Source organism: Anolis sagrei, chromosome 2, assembly GCF_037176765.1.
Source record: "Anolis sagrei isolate rAnoSag1 chromosome 2, rAnoSag1.mat, whole genome shotgun sequence".
Lineage (NCBI taxonomy): Eukaryota > Metazoa > Chordata > Lepidosauria > Squamata > Dactyloidae > Anolis > Anolis sagrei.
The window spans coordinates 8,482,289-8,505,664 of record NC_090022.1 but is presented as its reverse complement, the minus strand read 5'-3'; the positions used below and the strand labels follow the sequence as shown (position 1 = coordinate 8,505,664).

At 43.3% G+C, this 23,376-nt stretch overlaps 1 protein-coding gene across 1 annotated transcript in view; it reads right to left on the bottom strand.

The window, feature by feature from the left end:
• The window catches only part of LOC132765972 (zinc finger protein 271-like), a 57,112-nt gene extending 37,166 nt beyond the window's left edge, over positions 1 to 19,946 (bottom strand). Inside the window, exons 1-4 of the mRNA XM_067465210.1 lie at positions 19,786 to 19,946; positions 15,940 to 16,438; positions 13,303 to 13,396; positions 9,647 to 9,726 (exon numbers count right to left, since the gene is read on the bottom strand). Of these exons, the coding sequence (XP_067321311.1) occupies positions 9,647 to 9,726; positions 13,303 to 13,396; positions 15,940 to 16,335 (570 nt within the window). The 5' untranslated portion in view covers positions 16,336 to 16,438; positions 19,786 to 19,946. The remainder of the gene's footprint in view (positions 1 to 9,646; positions 9,727 to 13,302; positions 13,397 to 15,939; positions 16,439 to 19,785) is intronic.
• Positions 19,947 to 23,376: the final 3,430 nt, after the last annotated feature.

The window sequence follows — 23,376 nt, the reverse complement described above, 5'->3', positions numbered from 1 at the left end:
CTCAAGGTGTGCTTTACAGAGCACCACAAAGCATACTGAGGGACTCTGCAGTTTCCTCCTTCTCCCCCTCCAGGCTTTTCCTCCTCCTTCCTGCTCTTCCACCTCGCTTGCCTCCCTCACCCCCAAATGCCTTTTTTGCTCACTTCTCTCCCTTTTTAACCTCACCTTCCTGGCTTCCCAGATCCTTTTCCCCAAACTTTGCTTCCTACCAAAACCCTATTTACCTCCCACTACTTAGTGCGTGCTTTGATTGTGGTTTTGTAATTGTTAGAAGGGGGTTGAACTAGATGACCTCTGTGATTTATGTTTATTATTATTATTATTATTATTATTACAAAGGATGGGTGGCCATCTGTTGGGGGTGCTTTGATTGTGTTTTTTCCTGCATGGCAGAAGGAGGTTGGACTGGATTCCCCCTGGAGTCTTCCACTGATATACTGTTAAGTTTATGTTGGTCAAAAAGGTTGCCCATGCTCGATATATATATATATGTGTGTGTGTGTGTGTGTGTGTGTGTTATGATATAATACAGGGTTCCCTCACTTATTGCGGGGGTTCCATTCCAGGACCTGTGAAGTAGGGACATCATATTAATTTTAATATTTATACACCATTTTATATATTTTATATATTATTTTCTTACCCGCGTTTCCTTACCTGCCTCCCGGCCCATCCCCAGGGCACCTGCCTGCCTACTTGGCCTCTGCAGAGCCTCCGGTGCTATACAGGTAGCAGCAGGCCAGAGAGGCAAGCCTTCCCTGCCGAGCCTCAGACTGCTGCACTTTTGGGGTCTGTGGAGGCCAGGGAGGAAGGCTTTCCCCACCGTGCCTCAGACCACCTCACTTCCGGGGTCCCTGGCCTCCACTGGATGTAAATATTTAATATTTTATTAATTTTTCAAAAACCCGCAAAACAGCGAGTCCGCTAAAAGCGAACTGCGAAGTAGCAAGGGAACACTGTATAATATAATACTTTTTATAATATATAAACAAGGAGCCCCCGGTGGTGCAGTGGGTTAAACCCCTGTGCCGGCAGGACTGAAGATCGATAGATCGCAGGTTCGAATCCGGGGAGAGGCGGATGAGCTCCCTCTATCAGCTCCAGCTCTTCATGTGGGAACATGAGAGAAGCCTCCCACAAGGATGATAAAACATCAAATCATCCGGGCATCTCCTGGGCAACATCCCTGCACACGGCCAATTCTCTCACACCAGAAGCAACTTGCAGTTTCTCAGGTCGCTCCTGACACGACAAATATATATATAAACAAGGGCAAAATAGATGGATATCCTTGAAGTGACTGGCTTGAGCTGGGGGTGGCCACGGCTGACAGGGAGCTCTGGCGTATTTATTTATTTACTATGCTTATATACCGCTGTATCTCAAGCCCGAGGGCGACTCACAGCGGTTCACAGGCTGGTCCATGAGGTCACAAAGACTCGGAAGCAACTGAACGAATAAACAACAACAATATAAACATTTCTTGGGGCGCCACAAAGGACATTTGCTTCAAAAAGGGCTCAGAGGCTGAAAAAGTTTGAACCAGCCCAAAACCTCATTCGCTTTTTTGCTGCTGCATCACACTGCTGACTCATATCGTGTTGTCCACTAAGACTCCAAGATCTTTTTCACATGGGTTCTTGTCGAACCAGGCGTCACCCATCCTGTATCTTTGCATTTTGTTTTTTTCTACCCAAGTGTTTGTTGTTTATTCGTTCAGTCGCTTCCGACTCTTCGTGATGTCATGGACCAGCCCACGCCAGAGCTCTCTGTTGGCCGTTACCACCCCCAGCTCCTTCAAGGTCAAGCCAGTCACTTCTAGGATGCCATCCATCCATCTTGCCCTTGGTTGGCCCCTCTTCCTTTTTCCTTCCATTTTCCCCAACATCATTGTTTTCTCCAAGCTTTCCCTTCTTCTCATGATGTGGCCAAAGGACTTCATCTTTGCCTCTATATATTCTTCCCTCCAATGAGCAGTTGGACTTTATTTCCTGGAGGATGGACTGGTTGGATCTTGCAGTCCAAGGCACTCTCAGCATTTTCCTCCAACACCACAGTTCAAAAGCATCTATCTTCCTTCACTCAGTCTTCCCTAAGGTCCAGCTCTCACATCCGTAGGTTACTACAGGGAATACAATTGCTTTAACTATGCAGATCTTTGTTGCCAATGTGATGTCTCTACTCTTCACTATTTTATCGAGATCGCTCATTGCTCTCCTCCCAAGTAAGCATCTTCTGATTTCCTGGCTGCAGTCTGCGTCTGCAGTAATCTTTGCACTTAGAAATATAAAGTCTGTCACTGCCTCCATGTTTTCTCCCTCTACTTGCCAGTTATCAGTCTTGCTGCTATAATCTTGGTGTTTTTTAATGCTTAATTGCAACCCTAATCTGTTAAGGATGTTTTGAATTCTGATCCTGTCTTCTGGAGGATTAGCTGTCCTTCCCAATTTGGTGCCATCTGCAAACTTGATAAGCATGTCCTCTAAACCTTAATCCAAGTCTTATTTCTAGGCATTTGGATAAGTATGTTGGAAGTATTCCTTACTGATTCCTCCATTCCACTTTTTCTCTTTTTTCCTGTCTGTCTTTATAGACACACTCACCCTGTTCTAACAAAGTACAGTATATATGCTAAGAGAGGATCTGTATATATTCCATCTGAAAGCACCTGATCCTTCCCGAGTAGCTCTAAAAATTAATACAGACCAATGTTAAATAATTGGATTGTTTGATAAGCAAATAAATAGTATCCATGTCGAGAATGTTGAAAAGTAATAGAAAACAGAGGAGAAGTAACAAATAATTCACAAAAACTTAGTTGAACTGATCCTATACTTAGGACATGGGTTGAGGATTTATTTGGGAATAAAAATCCTACACGCTGAATACCCAAAATAATAGATGGAGGCTTATTTGGGGTGTATAAATCCCCAAAGGCTGAACACCACTTAGAAATGTATGTGGCTTCTCTAATTAAAAATCAAAAGCATAAAGCTGTAATGAAAGCTGGAACTTTCTTCTGTTTGAAAAACCTTTTGAAAGAACTCTGGCCACCACCAAACTTAAGAACAAGTTTAAGCTCTTGGCTTACTTGAGGTATCTTGGCTTACTGTTTCAATTGTTTACTGTTATTGCTGAATGTTTTGATTTGCTTTATAATGCTGTGTGTATTGTTATGTTGTTGTTTTATTGAGGCCTTGGCCTTTGTAAGCCGCATCGAGTCCTTCGGGAGATGCTAGCAGGGTACAAATAAAGTTAATAATAATAATAATAATAATAATAATAACCTTAGACAAGAATGCGCTGGATTCGCACTCAGGCTTGTGTTCTGAGGTAACACTGAAAAGATTACTCTTTTAAAATATACGCTGCCACCATTAGTCTTTGAGTTGCTGCAGGAAACTGCTTTTAAAACTTCATCGACAGAGGCACACGTGAGGCAGATGTTGTGAACAATAAAACAATGATGTTTACTTAAGAGAACTTGAACAAAACAGGCAATAAGCTTAGTTGGTTTGAAAGATTGTCTTAAAAGCATGTGGTTTCTTATGAGCGATTCAAAAACTTAGTTGCAAGTTACACTCCTTCTCCCTCCAGAGATTAGTGACAGGATGAACTCCTCCACAGACAGTCCTTTACTCTTGAGATCTGTCACTCCACTCTCCCAGCTATCTTCCCTAATAGCTGTATAATTCCCACTAGCTATCTCTGCTAGCTAACTGACCACTTTAGGCCTCTCTCACTACTCTCTTCACCACTCCAAACTCCTAACACCTTCTTTGACACCCAGGTTCAATATCTCTGACAGGGTTTTAAAACGTCCCCTTAAAGTCATTTTTTCCCTTTTCTAAGTTAAGCTCTGCCCACTCTCTCCTAGCCAATCACTAACTCCTCTCATTTCCCTTCAAGCTCGCCCCCTTCAGGAAATGAGATTTTAAAATGGATGCCCCTGGCACTCTTTCCACATTTCTAGGTTTTTCCTAGCCTAACAGGCAGGGAATTCACTACAACAGTGTTTCTTAATATGACAGTTTCTAGGCATGTTAAATTACCAATATCCGTTGGAAAATCTTTATTGATTATTTTCTAGTCAGTCTGGAGAAAAGATCAAGGTTGAGGAAGGTTGCTTTAAAGCTAAGTGGGAATAACTTTATTCCCCCGTTTTAATGGATGAAAATTACCAAATTAATTTTCAACCACAACATTCCAAGCTCGCAACCAACCAGATCATAATTCAGATTCTGCTAGGAATTTAACATGGGGATTAATGGAGGCAGATCTGGTAATGGTTATTCACTTCCTTCTTTCAGTTAAACCTTAGCAAACAGACTCAGTAGAAAATTATTCCATCAATATCAAAACATACAGAAGAGACTCGGAATTCTAAATACGCCTTTTCTTCAGGTTAAACTCGATCAATGCTCACTTATATATTTTAAGAAACACCATGTGTTTTTGGAGATAGAATACACACATACACACACACCTGTAATAGATTATTTATTTGTTCTAGATAGGACAAGAAATATTCACAGTAACCAGTATATACGAATGAATAAAAAAATTATCAGTTATGCTTTAACACATATTTCATAAAAGATAACCTCCTATCACATACACAGAATTACATAGCACACAGGGCTGTTAGTCATTAAAACCCATTCCCACAGTATTGTCGAAGGCTTTCATGGCCATAATCACTGGGTTGTTGTAGGTTTTTCGGGCTATATGGCCACGTTCTAGAAGCATTCTCTCCTGACATTTCACCCACATCTATGGCAGGCATCCTCAGAGGGTGTGAGGTCCTCTGAGGATGCCTGCCATAGATGCAGGCAAAACATCAGGAGAGAATGCTTCTAGAACATGACCATATTGCCTGACAAACCTACGACAACCCACTCCCATACTTCTCATCGAAATTCTCAATTAAATGTATTTTTAACCTTGAATATACATGACAGGAAATATTTGAAGTAACTAATATGCATGAATGGGTTTAAAAAAAATCTGAAATCTCCTTCCTTTAGCTCTCAAAATATTATCAGTTATGCTTAATGAGATAATTCATAAAAGAAAATGGGTCTGGTTATTATTTTCCCCAAAAGCCCTCCTCTGATGTAAAACAAAGAAACTTGCCCTATCCCAGCTCTACCAACATGCTGAAGAATTAAATAATAATTCCCCTGCACTGGACACTTGGTGTGAAGTGAAATTAATCTTTTGACGGAAGCTCTTTCTATGTTAATCAATTCAGTGTGTGAATTTCATGGTGTGGAAAGAGGGTCTATCTTAAGAGTAGTCTCGCTCATCATCCAGGTGACACTGCTCTTAAGATTGACTCTCTTTCCACACTGCAAGCATATAAATGATTTATCTCCTGTGTGCATTACTTCATGATGAATTAAGCGTATATCCTACTGAAACCTTTGTCAGACTCCAAGCATTTAAGTGGCTTGTCCCAAGCATTTAAATGGCTTCTCTCCTGTATGGGTTTCCTGGTAAAAAAAGAAGACTTGTATTTTGACTTAAACTCTATCCAGACTCAAAATATTTAAGTGGTTTTTCTCCTGTGTGAATTGCCAGATGACGAACAAGGATTCCCTTCTGACTGAAACTCTTTCCACACTCTGGACACTTAAATGGTCTTTCTCCTGTGTGAGTTGTCTGGTGACGAAACAGGGATCCCTTCTGACTGAAGCTCTTTCCACAATCAAAGCATATAAATGGTTTCTCTCCTGTGTGAGTGGTCCAATGACGAACAAGGATTCCTTTCTGACTGAAGCTCTTTCCACACTCTGAGCATTTAAATGGCTTCTCTCCAGAATGGGTTGACTGGTAAAAAAGGCTTGTTTTTGGACTGAAGCTCTTTCCAGACTCAAAAAATGTAAATGGTTTTTCTCCTGTGTGAGTTGCCTGATGACGAACAAGGATTCCTTTTTGACTGAAGCTCTTTCCACACTCTGAGCATTTAAATGGTCTCTCTCCTGTGTGTGTGGTTTGATGACGAAAAAGCGTTCCCTTCTGACTGAAGCTCTTTCCACAATCAAAGCATATAAATGGTTTCTCTCCTGTGTGAGTTGCCCAATGACGAACAAGGACTGATTTCTGTATGAAGCTCTTTCCACAGTCTGAACATTTAAATTGCTTCTCTCCTGTGTGAGTTTTCTCATGGTAAACAAGCTCTATCTTCTGAAAGAAGCTCTTTCCACAGTCTGAGCATTTAAATGGTTTCTCTCCTGTGTGAGTTGCCTGATGACGAACAAGGACTCCTTTCTGACAGAAGCTCTTTCCACAATCCAAACATTTAAACGGCTTATCTCCTGTGTGAGTTGCCTGATGACGAGCAAGGACATTCTTCTGCTTGAAGCCCTTTCCGCACTCTAAGCATCTGAATGGTGTCTCTTCTGTGTGAGTTTTCTGGTGGCGAACAAGGTCTGTATTCTGACTGAAGCTCTTTCCACAGTCTGGGCATTTAAATGGTTTCTCTGTGATGTGAGTTGCCTGATGACGAACAAGGTTTGATTTCTGACTGAAGCTCTTTCCACACTCTGAACATTTAAATGGTCTTTCTCCTGTGTGAGTTTTCTGATGGCGAAGAAGATCTCCTTTCTGACCGAAGCTCTTTCCACACTCTAGGCATTTAAATGGCTTCTCTCCTGTGTGAGTTTTCTGATGGCACGCAAGGTCTTTCTTCTGACAGAAGCTCTTTCCACACTCTGAGCATTTAAATGGTCTCTCTTCTGAGTGAACTAACTGATGAAAAACAAGATGTGACTTATGACAGAAACTTTTTCCACACTCCAGGCATTTGAATGGTTTTTCTCCTGTGTGTGTGGCCTGATGATGAACAAGGACTCTCTTCTGACTGAAGCTCTTTCCACACTCCAAACATTTAAATGGTTTCTCTCTTGTGTGAGTTGCCTGATGATAAACAAGTTCTGTCTTTTGACAGAAGCTCTTTCCACACTCTGAACATTTAAATGGTTTTTCTCCTGTGTGAATTGCCTGATGACGAACAAGGACTCCCTTCTGACAGAAGCTCTTTCCACACTCCAAGCATTTAAATGGCTTCTCTCCTGTGTGAATTGCCTGGTGACGAACAAGGACTATCTTCTGACAGAAACTTTTTCCACACTCTGAACATTTAAACGGTTTCTCTCCTGTGTGAATTGCCTGGTGACGAATAAGGTTTCTCTTCTGACTGAAACCCTTTTCACACTTCAAGCATTTAAATGGCTTTTCTCCTGTGTGAGTTGACTGGTGACGAATAAAGTTTCTCTTGTGACTGAAGCTCTTTCCACAATCCAAGCATTTAAATGACTTCTCTCCTGTGTGAGTTGCCTGATGACGAACAAGGACTATCTTCTGACTGAAACTCTTTCCACAGTCTGAGCATTTAAATGGCCTCTCTCCTGTGTGAGTTGCCTGATGACGAATAAGGTTTCTCTTCTGACTGAACCTCTTTTCACACTGCAAGCATTTAAAAGGTCTGTCTCCTGTGTGAGTTGCCTGATGACGAAAAAGGGTTCCTTTCTGACTGAAGCACTTTCCACAATCAAAGCATATATATGGTTTCTCTCCTGTGTGAGTTGCCCAATGACGGACAAGTACTGCCTTCTGACTGAAGCTCTTTCCACAGTCAAAGCATTTAAATTGTCTCTCTCCTGTGTGAGTTGCCTGATGACTAACAAGGTCTCCCTTCTGACAGAAGCTCTTTTCACACTCCAAAAATTTAAATGGTTTATTTCTTCTGTGAGTTTCTTGACAAAAGGTGAGCATTCCCTTCCAATTGAAATTCATTCCATTTTCCAAATATTTAAATGGTGTCTCCTCTGTTTGTATGATTTGAGAACATGTGTTGAAAAGAAAAGCTTATATTAGATCAAAGTTAAAAGTTTACAAATTACAAAATGCATTTAGTAAGGACAATCCTCTCCATCACTGGCTGTTAAGATAAATATATCTCTTTTGTCTTTGCTCTAAAATATTATACCAATATAAGTTTCAAAGAAAATCATAACTCAAGCAGAGTTGGGCAAAAGAGAGCTGTTCCCTTAGCCCCTTTCCCCAGGGAATAATCCTCATGGATCTGTTTTGTCCTCTATGTAATTAAGATATATAGCGGAGAGGTCATGAGAGAGTTTTGGAGTGCCGTGCCATCTATATGCAGGGGGCACCCAGCTGTACTCCTCCTTTCCACCTAAATCAATATCTCTCATCAATAATGATCAATAAGGAGCCCCCGGTGGCTCAGTGGGTTAAAGCACTGAGCTGCTGAGCTTGTTGATCGAAAGGTCGCAGGTTCGATTCCGGGGAGCGGCGTGAGCTTCCGCTGTCAGCCCTAGCTTCTGCCAACCTAGCAGTTCGAAAACATGCAAATGTGAGTAGATCAATAGGTACCGCTCCGGCGGGAAGGTAACGGCGCTCCATGCACTCATGCTGGCCACATGACCTTGGAGTGTCTACGGACAACGTTGGCTCTTTGGCTTAGAAATGGAGATGCGCACCAGAGTCAGACATGACTGGACTTAATGTCAGGGGACTACCTTTACCTTTACCATCAATAATGGGCTGGAGAAAGGCAAAATGAAACTTTATCCAAAGTAGACAGAGGTGCTACTGGTTAATTGAGAGCCAGATCACGGAATGAAGATTCAACCTGTGCTAGATGGAGTTACATTACTACTTGGCATGGAATCTGGGGGCCAAACTTATATGCGAGGCCAGGAGTGCATTGCACATTTTAAATTTTTGCACCAATTGTGCCTGTTCCTTCAGAAGTCAGATCTGCCCATGATGATACATGCTTTAGTTACATCCCATTTCGATTACTATAATACACTGTACCTGGGGCTGCCTTTGATGATTTTAAACAGCTTCAGCTGGTCTAAAGAGCTGCAGTTAGGCTTTTAACTAGGGTTGGCTACAGAGAGCAAACAAGTCATTTGCTGCTAACTTGTTTCCAAACAAAATTCAAATGGCTGGTTATGACCTATATGGTTCAGGTCAAGGCTATTTGACTCACTTTATCTCCTTGTTCAAACTGACTTGAGCAGTAGAATGCTCTGGAGAAGCCTTTCTCTCACTCCCACCAGCATCATAAGCATAATTGGTGGATGGAAAATAACTATGTGCCATAAAATATGGCAACTCCACCCAAGTGCCAATTGTTTTCTTGGGCAGGCCCTCACATGGGATAGGGAATGAGATTTTTTTTCTATGGCTTCAGAAGAAGAGATCTGAAATATTGGATAATTTCTAGAACTTGTAAACTGATTTGGTGAACGACAAGCATAATGGAGCTTTACCCAGAGATGACACGATCCCTAAATTCTCCTCCGTGATTTGCTGGTGCAAGGCTTTTTGGCTTGGATCCAAGAGGGCCCACTCCTCCTCTGAGAAATCCACAGACACATCTTCAAAAGTCACCTGAAGACAAAAAAAAATGTTACATGCGAGGAGGAAACACCATCCAAGTCTGAAAGTAAAACGAAACCATTTGTGATTTACATCTTTGAATAAGTCATTCACTGAAAACATCTTGCATAGAAGGAATGCAGAAGAGAGAGGTTCATATAGAATCAGGGCAATATTCAAGGGACAAGGAGACTCGGCTTCCCTCCCTTCCAGGGATCCTGCTCCGTACCTGATCTGGCCCTGCAGAATCTCCTCTTAGGAAAGAATCACCAAACGTTGTGCTACTGTCACTTGGCCATGTTTCACTGCCTGTGAAAGAGAGGAATGACATCAAGGAGGGTTAGCCCGGTCCCTTTTCCAGGCTGCCCCACAGTTCCTTCCCTCGAAAGCTGCCACTCTCCCCTTGCCCCATGGCTCTCTTTTAAACTCCCTCCTTGGATTCGAGGTCTCAGGTCTTTAATGTGAACTATTTTATTTTGCAGGGATGTTGCAACCTAATCCTAGCAGACGTAGAGGGCTGTCTATTAGTTTCTGTATTTGTGCCAATGTGACGAAGAATATATTCACCATTTATTTACAGTATTTCTATTCTGCCCTTCTCATCCCCCAGGGGACTTAGGGAAGATCACAATGCACATAAACATGGCAAGCATTCAATGCCATAGACACACAACATATATAGACAGACAGACAGACAGAGGCTATTGAACTTTCCAGCTTCAGGAGGGCAACTAAAATGATCAAGGGTCTGGAGAACAAGCCCTATGAGGAGCAGCTTAAGGAGCAGGGCATGTTTAGCCTGAAGAAGAGAAGGCTGAGAGGAGATATGATAGCCATGCATAAATATGTGAGAGGAAGCCACAGGGAGGAGGGAGCAAGCTTGTTTTCTGCTTCCCTGGAGACTAGGACACAAAACAATGGCTTCAAACTACAAGAAAGGAGATTCCATCTGAACATGAGGAAGAACTTCCTGACTGTGAGAGCCGTTCAGCAGTGGAACTCTCTGCCCCGGAGTGTGGTGGAGGCTCCTTCTTTGGAAGCTTTTAAACAGAGGCTGGATGGCCATCTGTCAGGGGTGATCTGAATGCAGTATTCCTGCTTCTTGGCAGAATAGGGTTGGGCTGGATGGCCCATGAGGTCTCTTCCAACTCTAGGATTCTAGGATTCTCTAATTCATTAGGGTATGGTTTTTGAATTCTGGCCACCGGGAAAGCTGTGGCTTCACCATCCACTTGTGACATGTACTTCCTCTTTCTTTGCATGCTGCTGGAGTATTTTTATGGCGTCACAAACATCCAGAGAGAAGCAAAGGAATCAAGTAATTTTGAAAGTGGTACAAATAAGTATTGTAGAGAAATGTCTCCTATCAGCAACATTCTTAAGCTCCCAGGCTCCCCAATTTTACGACCTAATCCCAGCAAATGTAGAGGGTTGATTATACAGGGTTAGTCAAAATGCATAGGCCAATAAGCCATTCAATTGAATGGCTTATTGGCCTATGCATTTTGACTAACCCTGTATTTGTTTCTGTATTTGTGTCAATATAGCTGTGACCAATGATCTGTGTCTTCAGGGTGCCCTTTAAGGGTCAGGAAGATTGCCATGGCTTAAATAAATAGACAAGGGCAATGTGCAAACTCCTTAATTAGTGTTAGAAGTTCGAGAAGAGCTGAAAAGGCCCACCGATTCTCCTGCGGGTGAAAGCCTCTCGAGAAAGCTCTATCATTAGAAGGAAGGAGACCGCAGACATGATCGGATTGCAGATGCTCTCATCTGTTACGAGGGTTGAATGAAAAGTAATGTCTCCACCTTCATTACTTAGGTTTGGATGGGAATATTTTAATAAATAAAACATAAAAATAATCGTTAGAACAGTGTTTCTCAACCTGGGGGTTGGGACCCCTGGGGGTAGTGAGGGGGTCTCAGAGGGGTTGCCAAAGACAATTAGAAAACACAGTATTTTCTGATGGCTGTGGGGGTTCCGTGTGGGAGGTTTGGCCCAATTCTATCATTGGTGGAGTTCAGAATGCTCTTTGATTTTAGGTGAACTACAAATCCCAGCAACTACAACTCCCAAATGTCAAGGTCTATCTTCGCCAAATCCCACCAGTGTCCACATTCGGGCATATTGAGTATTCGTGCCAAGTTTGGTCCAGATGCATCTGTGCTCTATGCATGTTCGTAAACTACAACTCCAAAACACAAGGTCAATGGCCACCCAACTCTCTAGTATTTTCTGTTGGTCATGGGAGCTCTGTGTCCCAAGTTTGGTTCAGTTCCATCCTTGGTGGAGTTCAAAATCCCCTTTGATATTGTAGGTGAACTAGAAATCCCAGCAACTACAACTCTCAAACGACAAAATCAATCCTCCCCTCAAACCCATCAGTATTCAAATTTGGGTGTAGCAAGTATTTGTTCCAAATGAATGAAAATACATCCTGTATATCGGATATTTACAAGATGATTCATAACAGCAGCAAAATTACAGTTGTGAAGTAGCAAAGAAAATGATGTTATGGTTGGGGGTCACCACAACATAAGGCACTGTATTAAGGGGTCACGGTGTTAGGAAGGTTGAGAACCACTGCCTTAGAATGTGCTCCTTAACTTGCTTGAAATTTCTGAGTGATACGACAATCATCCTGAATCAATCTGTCAACCGTTTGCTTGTGAAACTTGGTGGTTGCTGTCACAGGACGTCCAACTCTTTGTTTATCACGCAAGTCAGGTGTTCCCACCTCAACATATTTAAACTTACTCGCCCAACAATGCACAGTATTCACATCAACACAATGACCATAAACAGCTTGCATTCTCTGAGGAATCTCCTTTGGGGTGACACCTTCTGCTGTCAAGAATTCAATGACTGCACGTTGCTTAAGTCGCATTGATCGACCGTTTGCGCAGGGTTCCATACTTCGCAGTTTAACAACACAACCGTTCAATGCTAAGGCTTCCCGCCAAAATTGAACTATAGAGGAGAGTCTACTGAACAAGCCAGTACATACCGCATACCAGTACTGCCATCTGAAATATGGGAGTTATAATTTAGATGTGTTCAGAGAGCCCTCTGAACCTAGCCGATGATGAATCTGGACCAAACTTGGCACATAGACCCAACAAGGCCAACTTTGTATACTGACAGGGTTCGGAGGGAGCTGACGGGGAATATGGGAGTTGTAGTTCATCCTTATCAAGAGACCACTGAACCCAGCTGAACATGGATCTGGACCAAATTTGGCACACAGACCCAACATGACCAACTGAATACTGGTGGAATTTAGGGAGGACTGACCCACGATTTTGGGAATTGTAGTTCATCCACCTCCTTATGCATTTCCTAAAAAATACATTGCAATGCATGCACAAAAGCACATATATACAAATATACACATATATACACACACAAAACACATATACACAAACTGGGCCACAGCAACACGTGGCAGGGGACAGCTAGTAATAAAGATAAACTTCATTACTAGCTGCGAGAGAAGACAAGAAGAACATAGGACAAGATGAGAAGATACGAAGACAGGACTTAACATTAGAGGACAATACTTCTCCTCTCTTTGTAATAGAAAATACATAGAATTTTTAACATTTTGAGGAATCTATATAATTGTAACTGATATGGATGTATCACTTTTCACTGTTAAATATTCTCCCCCTCCTCTCCAATCCCTTCACTCCCTCTGAGCCACCCTAGATAGTTGTAAAGACTTAATTCACTAACAATAACCCAATTATCTCCACCTTATCTTTCTTTCAATCTCTGACTTTCCCATCCTCAACCCTTTTTGTGGAGAAAGAATTGGAAATGCTCAATAATTAGAAAAAAAGAAGCAGGTGACCAAGCAAGAAGAACCGCTGCCCATCCCTTACCAACTGCGATAGATTCTCCATTTCCAGTCTGGACAATGCACATGGTGTCTGAAAGAGACACCTGGTTGGTCTCCTCTGCAAAAGAGTCCTGCACCTGAACAAGTGGCAAAGATCACAAAGAAAAAGACAGATTAAAAAAGGAGAGAGGACTCTCTTTCCGCAACCTGTTCTAGACCGCTTGAATTGTGGTTGGGAGCCTTGTCTGGATTTCTTCATTCTGCGTAAGAAGCTGTCGTTCCTTGATTTTGGTGTGGGAATTCTGCCTTTGTTTGGGCACTGCACTCTGCTTCAGGAATCAGGGACCTTCCAGACAGGTCCTATATCCCAGGATCTGGTCCCAGGTTTTCTGTTTATCCCAGATTGTCTGGCAGTAAGAACTCATATAATCCAGTTTAATGCAGAAAACCTGGGATCAGATCCTGGGATATAGGGCCTGTCTGGAAGGGGCCTCAATAGTGGAAGGGCTAGCTTACCTGTCCGAACCGTCTTGGAGCGTAAAATCATCTGAGGAGGCCCTGCTTTCAGTTACGCCTCCTTCACAGATGCGACTGGAGGGGATGAGAGACAGGGCCTTCTCCGTGGTGGCCCTTCGGTTGTGGAACTCCCTCCCTAAGGATATTAGATTAGTTCTCTCCCCTCTGACCTTCCATAAGAAAGTAAGAACATGGCTTGTTCATCAAGCCTTTGAAGATCCTATGCAACAGATAAAATTGGAATTATGTGCAATGACTATTGGAATGGCCCAAACTATGACTTTGGATAACATGGTTAACAGTGAAGGCATTGGGTTGTTGTAGGTTTTTTTCAGGCTATATGGCCATGGTCTAGAGGCATTTTCTCCTGACGTTTCGCCTGCATCTATGGCAAGCATCTTCAGAGGTGTTCTTTGTCCCACCCTGTCATTCCACAGATATATAAGCCCATTTTCCTAGTTCCAACAGACCTCACTACCTCTGAGGATGCTTGCCAGAAATGTCAGGAGAGAATGCCTCTAGAACATGGCCATATAGCCCGAAAAAACCTACAACAACCCAGTGATTCTGGCCATGAAAGCCTTCGACAATACAATCATCTGGTTATCAACATCAATAAGACTAAGGAGCTCATTGTGGACTATAGAAAGAACAGACCAGAAATCCAGCCCCTGGTCATAAATGGTGACCAAGAGGAGCAGGTGGCCAGTTTTAAGTTCCTGGGTGTCACTATTAAGGAGGACCTGACCTGGGGTGCCCATAAGGCAACATTGGTGAAGACGGCCCAGCAGAGACTGTACTGTCTGAGACTTCTTAGGAACCAAAAAACTGAATAAAAAACTGCTGGTGACTTTCTACCACTGTGCTATAGAGCAGTGGTTGTCAACCTGTGGGTCCTCAGGTGTTTTGGCCTACAGCTCCCAGAAATCCCACCCAGTTTACCACCTGTTAGGATTTCTGGGAGTTGAAGGCCAAAACATCTGGGAACCCACAGGTTATGAACCACTGCTAGAGAGTGTTTTAATCTACTGACCATTAATCACATTTCTATCTGCTCCACCTATAGTGTTTTCCCTATGATGCACTTTCCCCATCCTAAACCAAAAGCCTACCTCACTGTTCATCCTTTTTGGGCTCCCCTCAATTACATATTTTCTTGTCCTATCTCGTCCAGGGTTTTATCATTTTACCCCGTCCATTTGGCCCACCCATTCTGTTTGATTTTATATTGTGTTAATTTGCTTTATTTATTTTATTTTGCTACTGTACATATTTTATTTTGATGTAATTTTGTTGTCTGCATCTTATATTTTATTTTGCTGTATTGCACTTTTGGGCTTGGCCTTATGTTAACCAGCCCGAGTTCCCTTTAGGGAGATGGTGGCGGGTATAAAGAAAGTTTATTATATTTATTAGTGCATCTAAGCATGATTTGGTAACTGCAGTGCAGATAGGAAGGCGTTCCAAAGGGTAACCACTTCTGCACAGAGAATCATTGGTTTCCCTCTTTCTCCACCCCCCCCCCCCCCCCCTTTGGAAGAACTTTATAGGTCCTGCAGCCTTAAGAAAGCTCAAAGCATTCTTGTGGATCCATCTCATTCAGCATATTCTTTTATTATTACCACCTGGCAGATGGTACAGGGTGACAAAGGCAAGGACAAACAGACTGAGAGACTGCTTTTATCCTAGAGCTGTAATTATATTGAACTCCATGGCTTCACACTGATGTGCTACTGGAGGCTGGGTGGTGGGGTGAGAGTGTGGAGAGATGGGTGTATTGTTTGTAATGTGTGCTGGGGAAAGCATTTAATTTTGCTGTACAATAACAATAAACTTATTCTATTCTTCAAGTTATTACACCCTGGGGAACAGAGAAGAGGACTGCCCCTTCGTCATAGCCCTTGGGGGATGCAAAGGGGGCAATCACGGCCGTCTAAGTCTCTTTTCCTAGATCAGCACACTTAGGTCCTCCTTTTCTAATGCTTCTCTGAACTTGTTCCCATTTGTTTCTATTATTCTTAAAATTAGTTACATAAAACTGAATGCGATAATCCCGGCCTGAGGAGTTCAGAAGGCTAAAATTGCAATCACCTATTTTTATATCGTCTTTCAAAAAATTATTCTTCGCTCCTTGAAACTAAAGATGAATCTCTTGCTCTCTCACCTGGGACTTCTCCCATTTCTCTTCTGCCCGACTCAGAAGGAAGCCTTCAGCCAAGGCCACGGCCTGGGAGCTGGTCTCTGCCCCACATTCCCTCACCCAGCGCTCCATCTCGGCAGGAAGGACAGCCAGGAACTGCTCCAGGATCACCAGGTCCAGCATCTCCACCTTGGAGTGTCGCTCGGGCTTCAGCCACAAGCGGCAGAGAGAGTGGAGGCGGCTGCAAACCTCTCGGGGCCCCAAAGTCTCCTCATAGTGGAAATGCCGGAAAAAATGTCTCTGAATATCTGAACTGCTTTCCAGGTCTTTCTTCCAAGGGTCCTCCCTGAATGCTCTTCTGCTTTCTGTCTCAACAGCAGAAGACAATGTTTCTAACTGGGAGACAGCCAATTCTTGCATCTTTGTTCTGTGCTTCTAGGTTGCCTCCAAACAGGATGAAAAACTTCCCTCCTCTCCCATCAGATTATATTTGAAGGGGAAGAACTGGCAGAACTGACAGGGCCTACAAAACAAACAAGATAAACAAGGTCATGTTAATACTGTCAAGGTTGGAAAATTCTTTACCATGAATGTTGAATGGAGGACTGGCTTCCTGATCTGGAGAGAAAGGGTTCGGGGGGGGGGGGGGGTCCACTCCTTCTCACAGAGCAACACTGCCCCCCATAGTCCTCTCCCTTCTTCAGCCTCTAGAACCTTCGCTATCTTGGCAATAGTATGATAGCTGGGACCCTACGCTAGTTGCGCAACGTAGGTCAAAATTAATGAAGAGAGCATGTGCACGAGACAGCGGAGTGAGTGAAAGACACAGCTGTGACAGGATATTAGTGAAATAATTTAACTCAGGAGAGACAGGATAAGGGTGAGGTAATGTAACAGTATTCCCGCTCCCCCTCGTTTATCCTTCCTTCCATGGGTCGTCTTTCCCCCATCCTTTTTATCCTTCCTTCCATTGCAACGACTCTGCCGCAGCTGTATCTCTCACTTGGTGGGCTCACTCACGCACTTGTTCTCCTAATCCAGGGCAGTGTTGCGCAAGCAGCGTAGCGTAGGGCCCCAGCTATCATACTAGTGCCACTATCTCTTTCCTATCCTTTGGGAATCCTTTCAAATCATTTTCTAGCAGCAGATGCTGGAGGGTTTGTTCCTACACCTTTCTCTGCACTCCTTCAGGCCCCAGTGATCCCAGTCCCAGAAAGAGGGACCTGCAGGTGAGACCGGGAAGGAAAGAACCCTCCTCTGACAAAGAAGGAGAAGGAAAAGGAGGAGGAGGAGGAAAAAGAGGAAGAGAAGGAGAAGGAAGGGATCCCTTAGCTGGCCTCAGTGGGCCCTCCAGAGCCCCTTCCACCAAGAAACAAAGGGCCCTGAGTCTCCCTCCTTGCCACTTCCCAACTTCTGCTGCCTGAGGGACTTTCTAGGCAGGTCCTATTTATTTATTTATGGCATTTATATGCCGCCCTTCTCACCCCAAAGGAGACTCAGAGCTGTTTACAAGATACATATATACATCTATATAAATAAAAATGTAATGTTCATTTGTGAGATTAACATAGAAACCACTGGCCAAATTGCCATCATATTTGGCCACAAGACACCTACTAACCCAAGGAGTGACCATCACTAAAAAAAAAATGATTTTGTCATTTAGGAGTAGTAGTTGCTGGGATTTATAGTTAACCAACGATCAAAGAGCATTCCGAACTCCACCAATGATGGAATTGAACTAAAGGTGGCACACAGGATTCCCATGACTAGAAGGGTTTGGTGGGCATTGACCTTGAGTTTGGGAGTTGTAGTTCACCTACATCCAGAGAGCACTGTGAACTCAAACAATGATGGATCTGGACCAAACTTGGCACGAATACTCCATATGCCCAAATGTGAATACACATGGGAGTTTGGGGGAAATAGACCTTGACATTTGGGAGTTTTAGTTGCTGGGATTTATAGTTCACCTACAATCAAAGAGCATTCTGAACCGCACGAACGAAAAAATTGGGGCAAACTTCCTACACAGAACCCCCATGACCAACAGAAAATACTTAAGACCATCCAGTCCAACTCCCTTCACCAGGGCAAAAAACCGTAATCAAAGCCCTCCTGACAATGAGCCATTCAGGCATAGATAGATATATATGATTCACACACAGAGTGATATTTGTTGTTCATTCGTTCAGTCGTTTCCGATTCTTCATGACCTCATGGACCAGCCTATGCCAGAGCTCCCTGTTCGCCGTCACCACCCCCAGCTCCTTCAAGGTCAATCTAGTCACTTCAAGATATACAGAGAGATATAGTATCATAGATTTGAAAGGGACCCCTACAGAAGGACAGTTATATATTGCATGTTCCAGAGTAGGCAAACCATACAATTTCCACAAAGAAACAACAACAAGAAATACTGTTTACCCACAAGCAGAAAGACATTACATATATTAGAAACCAACACTTTGTCATTACTTTATTTTCCAGCTCACGAGATTGGGCCACAGCAACACGTGCCAGGGGATAGCTAGTAATATTATAAATATGATATGTATATCCTATATATTATATTAGCACAGCACAGGAGACAAGGTGGAGCTGTCTTCCTGGTCCCCTCTCTCTTCACTCTGGCCCAGAGCAGCAGGGATACATCCCAGGATACCATCCCAGGTTTTCTGCTTTTGTTAGAGATCCTAAATTGGGTCTTCTTAGGTCCGTGCAGTCATGGGAACATGTAAGGAAGGAGACAGTCCCAAAAGAGATAAAAAAACAAGGTTTTATTTTTAGTTTCTTCATGAAGAAGACGGACAGCCAGGCAACATACACAGATGCTACCCTTCAAGTGACTGCCGTGCTCTTCCCTTGAAATCTACAAAATCTGCAAACAAAAAGGGAAAGTACCACTACCTGACATCAACAATTTTAACCTTTAACAAAAGAAAACATTTTCTTTTCACTGTCTTTCCAGCCCCTCTCCCTTGACCTTTTGATGGAAAGTACCTTCTTGTACCAAAGCTAGTGTCGTCCTGAGGAGCATGAGTAGGCTGAAGCCAGTTAATGTTAGAGACCCTAAACTGGGTCTTCTTAGGTCCACATCGCTAGCACGAAAGGAAGGAGACAGTCCCAATGAAAGATCAAAAAACAAGGTTTTATTTTAGTTTCTTCATGAAGAAGACGGACAGCCTAACAGCATACGTAGATGCTACCCTTCAAGTGACTGCCGCTCTCTTCTCTTGAAATCTGCATATCTTTATACCCCAGTGCAAACAATGCAAAAAGGGAAAATACCACTGACATCAACAATTTTAACCTTTTACTGTGAGATCAACAATTTTAACCTTTAACAAAAGAAAACATTTTTTTTGTCATGGAAAGTACTCTCTTTCCAGCCCCTCTCCCTTGACCTTTTGATGGAATGTACCTTCTTGTACATGCATACTCTGCACTTTACCACAACCTTTGAAGTTAACCACAACGCATCCTGTGTAAGGAAGTACCTTCTACATGTCACATCTTGTTTCTTAAAAACGTTTTCTTCCGTATTGCTGTTTTTCTACAGAGAAAGGGTATGTTTCTCTTTTGCTGTTAATTTCATTCAAAGCCCCTCGCTTAATTTCACTCAGAGACCCTTGAAGCCTCCTTCGCTTTGAACTGGATTATATGAATCCACATTGCCATATAATTTGGGATAAACAGAAAACCTGGGATGAGATCCTGGGATGGAGGACTTGCCTGCCAGGCAGAGGCCCCATTCCTGCTTCCCTCTCTATCTCAAGAAAGGGAAGAGACAGCCATGAAGTAAAGAAGGAAGGAAGCGGAAGAAGGAACAAGGCAGGAAGCAGCGATGAAGGAAATGCCATTGTTTACCCAGGAAAGAGATGGTGGGGGTGAGAGCAGGAATGGAGGGGCGGATCTCACAGATGAGAGGAGAGAAGCAGCCCAAAAGAGAGCAGGCCCGCCTCCTGCCCCGCCTAAGGAGGACTGGCTCCCTCCCGGAAGCGGAACTCCTTTCCCCCTCTGCAGCACAAGCCTCTTCCGGTGCCCCTCTAGGAAGGGACGCTCTCACCACTGGCCATAAGGGGCGGGGCTTCATCTGTGGGAGGCTTTTCCTTCCTTCCGTCTTCCCCTCTAGGAAGCCTTCTTGGTTGCTTTAACCCTTCAGAGTCAGATCTGTTCTCAGGGAAAAGGGATGCTACCTAGCTATCTTATCTATCCATCTGTCTTTGAAAGGCAGCAGATCACAGGAACTGTCTTCATAGACTTGTCAGCAGCCTATGATACTGTTAACCACCACCTCCTCCTGAGAAAAATGTATAATATCACAAAGGACTACCATCTCACCCACCTCATAGGAAACCTGCTACAAAACAGGAGCTTCTTTGTTGAGTCCCAGGGCCAGAGAAGCAGATGGCGGAAACAGAAGAACGGCCTGCCTCAGGGAAGCGTGCTCACTCCATCCATGTTCAACATCTACACAAATGACCAGCCACTGCCAGAAGGGATAGAGAGTTTCATCTATGCTGATGATCGTGCCATTACTGCTCAAGCAGGGAGCTTTGAGATGGTTGAACAGAAGCTCTCCGAAGCTCTAGGTGCTCTTACTGCCTATTACAGGGAAAACCAGCTGATCCCTAATCCATCTAAAACACAGACATGTGCCTTTCACCTTAAGAACAGAGATATAGTATCACAGATAGATAGATAGATAGATAGATAGACAGACAGACAGATATTTAGAGTGAGACCCTTAAAGAAGGACAATGATAGGTTGCATATTCCAGAGTGGGCAAACCAGACACTCTCCACATCAACACTGACAAAGAAACAACAAGAAATACTGTTCACTCACAAGCATAAAGAAATTACATATATTAGAAACCAACACTTTCTCATTACTTCATTTTCCAGATCACCAGACTGGGCCACAGCAACGCGTGGCAGAGGACAGCTAGTATATAATAAATGGATGGGCAAGGTAATTCCTCTATCACTCTAAATATCTGTCTATCTATCTTATCTATCCATCCATCCATCTTCTTCTCTCTCATCTCTCTCTCTCTTATCCATCCATCTCTCACTCTAAATATCTATCTACCTATATCTATCTACCTATCTATCTACCTCTATCTATCTATCTATCTATCTATCTATCTATCTATCATCTTATATATCCATATCTCACTCTAAATATCTATCTTGCCTATCCATTTTTTCCTCTATCACTCTAAATATCTATTACCTATCTATCTATCTATCTATCTATCCATCCATCCATCCATCCATCCATCATCTTCTCTCTCTCTCTCTCTCTCTCTCTCTCTCTCTCTCTTCATCTCTCTGTCTTGCTCCCTCTCTATTCTGCCTTGGTTAGACCACACTTGGAATCATACTGTGTGCAATTCTGGGCACCACAATTCAAGGGAGATATTGACATGCTGGAATGTGTCCAGAAGAGGGCGACTCAAATGATCTGGAGAACAAGCCCTATGAGGAGTGGCTTAAAGAGCTGGGCATGTTTAGCCTGAAGAAGAGAAGCCTGAGAGGAGACATGATAGCCATGTATAAATATGAGAGGAAGTCATAGAGAGGAGGAAGTGAACTTGTTTTCCGCTACCCTGGAGACTAGGATGCAGAACAATGGCTTCAAACTACAAGAAAGGAGATTCCCCTGAACATTAGGAAGAACTTCCTGACTGTGAGAGCTGTTCAGCAGTGGAACTCTCTGCCCCAAATTCTGGTGGAGGCTCCTTCTTTGGAGGCTTTTAAACAGAAGCTGGATGGCCATCTGTTGGGGGTGCTTTGAATGTGATTTTCCTGCTTCTTGGCAGAATGGGGTTTGGATTGGATGGCCCACAAGGTCTCTTCCAATTCTATGATTCTATCCCCTGAAAATAAGGCATAGTGTGTCTTCTTGAGGATAAATAAATATAAGACAGTGTCTTATTTTCAGGGAAACAGGAGTAGTAAACAAAGGAGATTCAGAATGTAGGTTCTTGCGGGTTTTTTCGGGCTATATGGCCATGTTCTAGAGGCATTTCTCCTGACGTTTTGCCTGCATCTATGGCAAGCATCCTCAGAGGTGTGAGGTCTGTTGGAAGTAGGAAAAATGGGTTTATATATCTGTGGAATGGCTGGGGTGGGGCAAGGAGCTCTTCCCTGCTGCAGTTAGGTGTGAATGTTTAGCTGATCACCTTCATTAGCATTTGAAGGCCTGCCTGATCCTGGGAAAATCTGTTGCTGGGAGGTGTTAATCTGTGCCTGGTTTTTTCCTCTCTGTTGTTTAGCTGTTATAATTTTAGAGTTTTTTAATACTGGTAGCCAGATTTTGTTCATTTTCATGGTCTCTTCCTTTCTGTTGAAATTGTCCACATGCTTGTGGATTTCAGTGGCTTCTCTGTGTAGTCTGACATGGTGGTTGTGAGAGTGGTCCAGCACTTCTGTGTTTTCAAATAATATGCTGTGTCCAGGCTGGTTCATCAGGTGCTCTGCTATGGCTGACTTCTCTGGTTGAAGTAGTCTGCAGTGCCTTTCATGTTCCTTGATGCGTGTCTGGGCGCTGCGTTTGGTGGTCCCTATGTAGACTTGTCCACAGCTGCATGGTACACGGTAGACTCCTGCAGAGGTGAGAGGATCCCTCTTGTCCTTTGCTGAACGTAGCATTTGTTGGATTTTCTTGGTGGGTTTGTAGATTGTTTGTATGTTGTGTTTCCTCATCAGCTTCCCTATGTGGTCAGTGGTTCCCTTGATGTATGGCAGGAACACTTTTCCTCTGGGTGGATCTTCATCTTGACTCTCGTGGCTTGTTCTTGGTCTTGCAGCTCTTCTGATGTCTGAGGTGGAGTCTCCATTGGCCTGGAGAGCCCAGTTGAGATGGTTCAGTTCATCTTGGAGGAGGTGGGGTTCGCAGATTCTTTAATGGTGCTTCTTTTTTGACTTTTTTTCCATGGTGAACATCCAGTTCACCATGGAAAAAGAAAATGAAGGAAGACTGCCTTTTCTAGATGTCCTAGTCATCCGCAAACCAGATCAACAATTGGGTCACACCGTCTACAGAAAACCCACACACACAGATAGATATCTACATAAAAACTCCAACCATCACCCAAGTCAAAAAAGAAGCACCATTAAAGCCTTGGCAGACCGTGCAAAAAGAATCTGCGAAGCCCACCTCCTCCACATGGGATTCACAGTTTCGCGGATTTAAAAAAAATTAATTTAAAATATTTATCATGGTATTTTCACTGTTTTGTGCACTTTCATAGAATCATAGAATCAAAGAGTTGGAAGAGACCTCTTGGGCCATCCAGTCCAACCCCATTCTGCCAAGAAGCAGGAATATTGCATTCAAATCACCCCTGACAGATGGCCATCCAGCCTCTGTTTAAAAGCTTCCAAAGAAGGAGCCTCCACCACACTCCACCACACTCCGGGGCAGAGAGTTCCACTGCTGAACGGCTC